At 40.3% G+C, this 8,621-nt stretch overlaps 1 protein-coding gene across 1 annotated transcript; it reads right to left on the bottom strand.

The window, feature by feature from the left end:
- Window positions 1-2,191: 2,191 nt before the first annotated feature.
- On the bottom strand, window positions 2,192-3,714 carry LOC104593789 (transcription repressor OFP1-like). The gene has a single exon (XM_010253791.3). The coding sequence runs from the start codon at window positions 3,609-3,611 to the stop codon at window positions 2,364-2,366; it is 1,248 nt and encodes a 415-aa protein (XP_010252093.1). The 5' UTR covers window positions 3,612-3,714; the 3' UTR covers window positions 2,192-2,363.
- Window positions 3,715-8,621: the final 4,907 nt, after the last annotated feature.

Genomic DNA, 8,621 nt, shown 5'->3' with positions numbered 1-8,621 from the left:
ATCAGTCCCATCCGAAATGGAAGTGACTAGACCAGTCTGATACAACTTGACATTTACATTACCCTCCTTGGACTCTGATTCTGAGGTAGATCAGACCGCTGCCACCGGCCTTCTTCTTCTCCATGCATGTGGGTTGAGTGATAGCTAGGCATCCCAGAACTCATCATCGTAAATCTATCATCTTGCATGGCCTCATGGGATCCCAACTGTTTTTTATTGAGTAAACAATAACTTTTAACGTTCATCAAAGGCTTTTATTCCCTATTTTAATTGCATCCCGTACATGGTAGACAAACCGCGCTTCCTCAGTATATAATAAAAGTTCAACGCTTTCACTGTACTGAGATTTTAATAAGTGTTTTTAAATATTTAGTCTATTTTGAAACTACGCACACCTTTTTTACTGTTTTTCAACTTTAATTCTTGTCTAGATTAATGCATACTACATTTTTCCAACTATTTTGTTCAGTTTCTTCAGGTGGCCAAGAATGGTTAGAGCTCACTTCACTGTTCACAGACAGGTAAACCTGTGAAAGATTGGTTAAGAATCAAAAAAGGGTCTATTGGTATGTACCTTAAAAGGGCATCTTCTTTTGCAGAACTGAAGTTTCGAGGAACAAACTGTCAGTTAATTGTACTCTTTATATATCCATTAATTTGAAATGAATTTACAGATTCCCCATTTTTGGTCAGAGACTGACCAGTTGCATTTCAGAATGAGTTTGTCCTTTTCGAATATTTAGAAGAAAGAAATAGAAACCGGAAGCGGAACCGCATCAAACACAAGTCTTCTACTGAACAGTGAACACTTGAACAAAATATAACCCGGTTCTCCTGTAACTAGAAAGAAAAGAAAAGGGGAGCAGTTTTCTTTCGTTGTGTGTGATTGGGACCAAATTGCCTGAACTAAACCCATTTCAGGGATGATTTATTGTATTGTATCTAAAGGCATCGGATCGGATAGTTTCATAAGAGAATAAGGCCCTGTTTGGCATCAATTCTCAGAATCCTTTCATCGTGAAAGTCACCGGTTCTGTTTGGCACAGTCATCCGGTTCCCGTTTCTCAGAAATAGAATCGTGTTTGGCAGCAACCAATTTCTTTGAATCAATTCTTTAATCGTTTGATCAGACCGTCTATAGGAGAAAAAAGCAAGTTTGAGAAAGGAAGAACACGGTCTGATCAAGATCAAGTTGTGAACAACTTTGATCTAATCGGTCTGTACATGAGAGAAAAACATCAAGCCACTGGAAACATCCACCGCCATCCGAACAAAATAAAAGGTGAAGAAGGACAGGAGTTATCACCTGAAACATGACCGGCGCCGAAGAACGGGAATTTGACGTAGAACACTGGATCTATAAGGAAGGAGAAGAAGAAGATCGAGCATTTCACGGTAGGGAGAAGAAGGGATGCAAGAAACACAGACAATAGAAGCTATAGATTTATTCGGTTACGTAGAACTGGTGAAGCGACCGGTGCCAGAACCCTTCTGGAATAGAGTCGAACCGATACTAAGGAGAAGAACTGAAGAAGGGAGAAGAGAAAAGAGCTTGGTAGGGTTTTCCCGATCGGTTGAGGATAATGTTAAGAAAATTACACTTACACCCCTTCTTTCACGTGTGAGACCCGCACACGTGTTCGTAAATCTTAAAGCTCCGTGGCGAGAATTGGAGGCTTGCTAGAATTGTGATTCCGTGGAGTGAGATTTTTTCACTCCGCGGAATCACGTGCCGGGATGAGTTTTCTCATCCTGATTGGAATGAGAATCCGGCAACCGGTTCGCACCAAACGCGATTCTCATCTCGAGAATCACAAGAAACGCCACAACCACTCCGGGGTTGTGATGCCAAACGGGGCCTAAGTTTAAAGCTGATCAACCGCCTGCAGTTTTACTTGGGATTTTCTCCTTCCTTGTTTCTTTATGTTCAGCAAGGATACAAATCAGTCCAAACCTGAGGCATTAACGGTGTTTGATGTACTGGACTCATTTCTGTTTTTGGGGTAATTGAAGCACAGAAAATGAAGCTTACTCTTAATGCAGGGGCCGCTAGAAAAAACTTGCCTTGGAAGTCTCATGTAATACGAGCACATTGAAGAAATCAAATCTGCAACTTTTATCTTTATTTTAATTTAATTTCGAGACGTCAATGGAGAAAACTTGATTATGAGCCCCAAAATTGAACCAGTAAAGAACTACGATTATATGTTAACATCCATCAAAGGTTGAAATTTATTACTTCAATGACGAACGAAGAGAACGACGCTTCTGAGAGAAAAGCTAGCTCTAAATTAAGATGAAAAAAAAAACCTATTGATTGATATACAGGAATTATAAAGCATTTCTAAGGTTGGACGAATTTTTTACAACGGAATGTCGGTGAGATCAATCCAAATTTGCTTAAACACTTTGACAATGAGATCATGGTACTCGTTAGAATTCAATGAAAGGTAGCAGGCGAGAAGGTCTTCCATGTCCTTTGATGCGCGGATATTGTTCTCCACAATCATCTCCACCATTGAATCCCTGAAGTCCCTTTGCGGGTCGAACGAGGATTTGACGACTGCAAAACTCTCCGAGAGGCCCTTCCTCCGCGGTCTCGAGGTCGAGGTAGAAGACACGGACTTTCGACCATAGGCCTGAATCTTCCTGCTAGCAATTCTGGGAGAATTTGTTCGGAGCTTCAATCCTGGAGAAGCCTGCAAGGATCGTCGGGGAGGGGCGGTCCTCTGTTCTTTGAGAGTCTTCTTGACGCTTTCTCGCTTGGCCACCTTGACGGAGAGAGAACCATGCGCTTTTGTATCACGGAAATCAGTGGAACATCTTCTTAAATTTGCGGGTTCAGTGGTCTCTTTGTTCCTGATGTCCGGGATCATATCGTTAAGTCTGGCAGGTTTTGTCAAAATGGGGCGCAGTTCAAGCTGCTGCGAAAACGAATCAAGGGCGTCAAGCTTGTCGAATTTCCTGGTAAAAGACTTGTCATCCACATCGATGATGATGTCGGTGGCGGAAGAACTGAGTCTACAGCTGCAAGAACTAGAGCATGAGGCCAGCCCGTCGTATGGATCACAAGGAAGGACGTGGTTAGCAGAGACGGCTCCGCAGATTTCATGAGGGAGAGAGTCGCAAAAGTCAGACTCGGGAGAGCTGTCGAGTGGAGAGGAATGCGAGTGGTCTGGGGTGAAATCAGACTTGGTCAATACGGAGTCGAGCGTAGCACGACAACTGCAACCGGTGGAAATGGAGGAAGTGACGAGCTTGGAAGAGGACGTGATGGTTCTTTTATCATTGGCTCTTCTCCTGGATGATTTTCTTGGTGGGTCAGGGAAATGGGTGTCCAAGGTTTCTGTTTTTGGGTTTCTAAGGGAGTTGTAGAGTCTGTCTTCGGTGGTGTAGTAGTAAGAGCGTCTTGCGTGAGAGATGTGAGATGGCTGATGCTGATGCTGATGCTGCTTTGGTTGGCTTGATTGTGGTATTGTTGTCGCTGTAGTTGTATGGTTTTTCTTAACGGGGTAAGAGTTGTTATGGCTCCTGCTTCTGCCCATGTCCTTGAGCTTGTAAAACCAGGCATTTGGTATCATATCTGATAACCTAAACCTGTGATTCCCCATCCAAGATGAAGCCCCCGTTCTCTCTCTCCTTCTCTCTCTCTCTCTCTCTCTCTCTCTCTCACTGGAATGTCTCGTGAGGCCAAGAACAGGGTGTGGGTAGTGAGAACTGGAGATAAATAAAGGAGGGAGTTAAGTGTGAAGTGAGAAGAAGACCCACGACTGTCTGCATCTTGAAGCTATGAGTCTCTGGGGGTCCACAAAAAAAGACAAGAAATTATATTATTTATTACATAAGGGAAAGAAAAGATATAAAATAGAGAAAAAGAAAAAGGTAGTATGAAAGCAAAACGGAACGTAACGGAGTCAAATTAGCTATCCTCGTTATGACGCCTAATCAGCAGGCCCAAACAGGTTACTGCTTTGGAGTTTTATTATCATCTTATGCTAGCGTGGTAATGACGACATTACAGTCGAGAAAGAATAGAGAGAGTGGAGAGAGGGAGAAAAATACATTATACATGTACAAAATATTTTACAGACAGACTGGGTCTGGAGTGTGGAGTGGGGAGTGAAGAAGACAAGAGGCAAAGCATGACCATTTTTATTTATAAAGCTTTTATTTTTAAAGCAAAGAGATACAAAATACTTTCTTTGTTCGGCGAATACAAATATGCCACACTGGTTCAACTGTTCCACTCATTGTTTGTCCACACGAACATCAGACATGGACTCTACTGGACCCTCATAATTCTGTATGTGGCTCCACTTACTGCAATTTCGTTTGAATAGTGCCACAGCCCATTTGTCACGGGGGTACTTCTGCAGCGGAAGAAACCCGTGCGGTGTCCAGGATAATTTTTTTTGTGTGCTTAAGGTTAAGAATTGCTCGATGTGATGGCTCCATCAAGTTCAGTAGCATTGGATCATGACCTCAGTTTGCATGGTCGGAGCACTGTATTGGCTCCTTTCGGTTCATGGGAGGCGCCACTTATGTATTAAATGGGGACGACCATGATGAGAGGCGACTTGGCGCCAAAGAGAGGGACTCTTGTATGCCAATGATGCTAGGCACCTATGTGCCAATGATGATAGGCAACCGCTATGCGCTATGGGCAATGGGATAACTCATTCAGTTTAGGCAAGGGGTTGGCGTGGTGAAGGGTTATGCTTAGGCCAGGCCCACATGCCAAGCCTCCCTTGAGTGTCGGTGGCCTAATGCCGGTCCATGCACTGTCCCCATGAATATGTGTGTGCTCATGAGGAACCTTGGTAACAATGCTAGCTATTAACCAGGGTCGCCCCGCAAGGGATGATGGTCTAAGAGTGCCAAGGTTAGGCACCCAAGGAGATCGACCACCCCTCCTCAAAGAGTACGTTAAGCTTTTGAAGGTCTGCCTAAAGATAACATCACTTTTCCCAATAATCTTACAAGCGAAAATGACGATGATATCCCTTACTGTAAACCCGCCAAACGTAAACAAGACTAAGCTTGTATCAGACCGTAACAGATTAGCAAATATTCGATATCGGAAATCGTATAAATGATCGCAATGTATCTATCTCATTGTGCATGGTTGATAGACATAGACTAGAAGAGTACACCAAAATTCTAACGGTGAGGCCGTAGCTTATATTAGATTGCATTCTAGACATTTTTTCTTTCCTGTGCCTATGTAAATGCCTTCTCATCCCAACTCTATTGGCTTTCTACCCCCCACCCCCCACACACAAAAAAAAAAAGAAACTCTATTGGCTATAAGATGGTGAACCCTCAAAAACTTTCCTATTTTTCTTTTTGAGTTTTCAATACAAAAATTCTCAGGCACTCAATAACATTGGAACCTATGACAAGCCTATATGCATGATATTGATTCCATAGCATAAGCTATTTTATTAGTACATATCCTTTTGAGTATATAGCTCCCCGGGAGTTTTGATGAAAATCAAAATAAACTGATTGATTATTATTAATATTTTAGGCAAATGAAGAAAATCGGATCAGACCCAATAGGCCTAATTCATAATACGGTCGCATTACTTACAAGCTAGCCCAACAGGGTTTTTGGGATGGGGCTCTTAACTAAGTAACGATCAGGGGGACGGAAGAAGAATAAAGTTAAATTTAGCCTCAGAATCTCATTTGGCACCGGGATGCCAAGAATTTTCTTCACCTTGCCCATATGATTCTAAGTATGAAGCTATGTACCAAAATAGAGCACCCTATCATGCTTTTCCTAAGTGGAAATATTTACTATTAGTGTGTAAGCATTCTCCTCTATAACCTAGGGTCTGAAAATATATTTCTTTAATTAACTATGCATTGATATTAAACTCGTGTATTGTAATTCAATGTTCTATCACAAGACATTATATAAATGGACCCATAGGAGCCTTGGGCTACCAATTCAAGAAACTAAATTTTCAGCATCCAGGTTCCTACTAGTCTCTAAGCGGGCCATTACATTATAACAACTCTCAACTAAAAGGAGATAAAATGAAATGCTTGAAGCTTCCCTAGATGTCCTTGATAGGGCTGCAAATGGAATCCTTATTTCCGAATTTGAATTCAATTGAATTTTATCCATTAATAATTGGATCGAATATGGATTAGTAAAGTTAGTTTAGATATCATATTTTTACTAGAAAGTAATAGGTTCAACTGTTCAAGTTCTGAAAATGTAGTTTTACCGAGAAAAAGTTCCAAACATGTTAATTCATTTTATTAAAATATATCATTTTAAGCCTAATATATTGCAATTACCATCTGATTACAATCCGAATTGATTTGAATATGATCTAAACCCTACAGATAAGATTTGATTCGAATCTGAATATAGATCATTCAAATTTGGGAAAATACTTGGGTCTTACCCCCGTTGGAGGACATGCATCCTATCAAAAGCATTTTATACAATAAATTTAAGGTTTAAGGTTAGGGTTTAGGGGTTTTTATGCTTTAAGATTTAAGGGTTTGGAATTTAGATTCTAGGGTTAAAAGGGTTTATAATTTAGATTTTAGGGTTTAGGCTTTACATTTCAAGGTCTAAAACTGAAAATCAAGAGGTGGTTGCTAGGAGGCATATCCTCAAATGGGGTAGAAGCCAAGTATTACCCTCAAATTTGGATCTAGCAGCTAGCTACATCCCATCTAGGGGTGGCTATGAGCCGAGTTCTTCATGAGCTATTCGAGCTCGGCTCGGCTCGGCTTCAACCAAGCTTCAAGCTGAGCTCGAGCCCAATTTACAAGCTCGTTAATTAATCGAGTCGAGCTCGAGCCTAATAAAGCTCGGCTCATGAGGCTCGTGAGCCAAATTCAAATAGTTACATAATAATAATAATAATAATAAATATTTTTATTTTTATATATATAAATAACTAATTATTATAATTCTTAATTTTTTAAATATCAAATAAAAATATTATATATATATATATATATTTACAAAACATTTTTCTCAAGTTAAACTTGAGCTTAGCCAGTCTCGAGTTTACGAGCTTTTGATTCAAACCGAGCTCGAACTCAAGATTCTAGTTCGAACTGAACTTGAGCCTCGTACTACCTTGCTGAGTTGAGCTAGAATAGCTAACTATTCAGCTCGGCTCGGCTCGAATCCATCCTAATCCCCATCCCATCCCATCCAATCCGTTTGCAGCCCTAGTCCTCGATGATCACCTTTGCATTAATTGTTGCTTCAATTTCTCTCCTGTTCTTCTTTTACACGGCACAGTGAAATGCTGGAGCAGAAACAAACAAGGTGAAGATGTAGACGAGCCATTTCGTTTTCTAGTTCAAGTTCAAAGTGTTGGCCTGAAAGAACAAACCTGGCATTTGATATGTTATAAAAAGCATATATCAAGAATCATCGAGACAAAACATAATCTAGTATTCAACGAATGTAGCTATGAAATGAGTTGAAGCTGGTATGTGTGGTGATGTTCTAGAAACATGGGTGAGAGGGTTGAGTGATTTTCAACAGCGATCGATCTAGAGTAGTCCTTGAGGCTTGAGAGTTATGTTTGTGGTTGTGGTAATAAAGCATCTTTAATTTTTTGTTCTCATCGACACCAGTGGAAGAAACACTACCTGGACACCCCAACCCCAAGTACGCAAATTTGGATTGCTATTAGATGACAAATGGAAACGGAATGGCTAGGCATGCCCATGTTGCAATATTACTTTCTTGAATCTAGTATTAGCTAGTATATAATGTATCAACCCATAATCCAACCTCGGGATATATATTGAAGCCAAAAAGAAAACCTCTGGGTCGATCTCTTCTGTAATTAAGGTGATGATCCATCTATATTTATGCCATGATCCCTCGAACATGTATAAAGGGGCCGGGCTTCGATTGTTGAGTGTCAAACTGAACTGATCCTCTGTTGATAATGCAACTTAGCCGAAACTGATCCTGTTGAGTGTCAAATTGAACCGATCAATCCTGAGTACTCCTGAGAAATTGAGAATTATATTTCCAAGTTAATAGTCAACTTATTAGCTAGCTGTGTAGTTACACTGAACAGAGAGGAAGAAAGGAAGCAACACAGGTTCTGTCTACTTCACCCTGGCTAGACTACCTTAAATTGGGCCGGATTATGTGGGATTAAACTTGGATATATAACTCAAACTGTCAGTGGGAACTTAATGAGTCTAGCTAATATCTAGGTCCTATTCCCTACCATTAATTTGTGATTTGTGTCCGCTTGCGGTTTCTGTTTGGATGCGAATTATTCCAGGCCCGACAGACCAATAGAGCAACAAAATCTTGACTTTAACAACTTAAAATGAATTATAAAATTTAGGGTAAAATATAAAAATCTTCCCTCAGGTTTTACCTTAATTTAAAAAAAAATAAACTCCCCTCCCCTGTAGTATTTAAAAACCTGCAGTACCTACCTTTTTTTATTGTCCTGGACGGTAAATTAATACGTTAGCTTTTGTAAAATACCCACAAAAGGATTTTTTTAACTTTGGATTAAAAAAACCCTGAATTAGATTGAAAAGTATAAAGTAATTTCACTCTAAATTATAAGGGTAATTTCTTAAAGTATTCATTGCTACTTGGAACA

This window comes from Nelumbo nucifera, chromosome 5 (genome assembly GCF_055504915.1).
Source record: "Nelumbo nucifera cultivar China Antique chromosome 5, China Antique-T2T, whole genome shotgun sequence".
NCBI lineage: Eukaryota > Viridiplantae > Streptophyta > Magnoliopsida > Proteales > Nelumbonaceae > Nelumbo > Nelumbo nucifera.
Note: the sequence above shows the minus strand (reverse complement) of the source record. Positions and strands in the feature narration are given on the sequence as shown.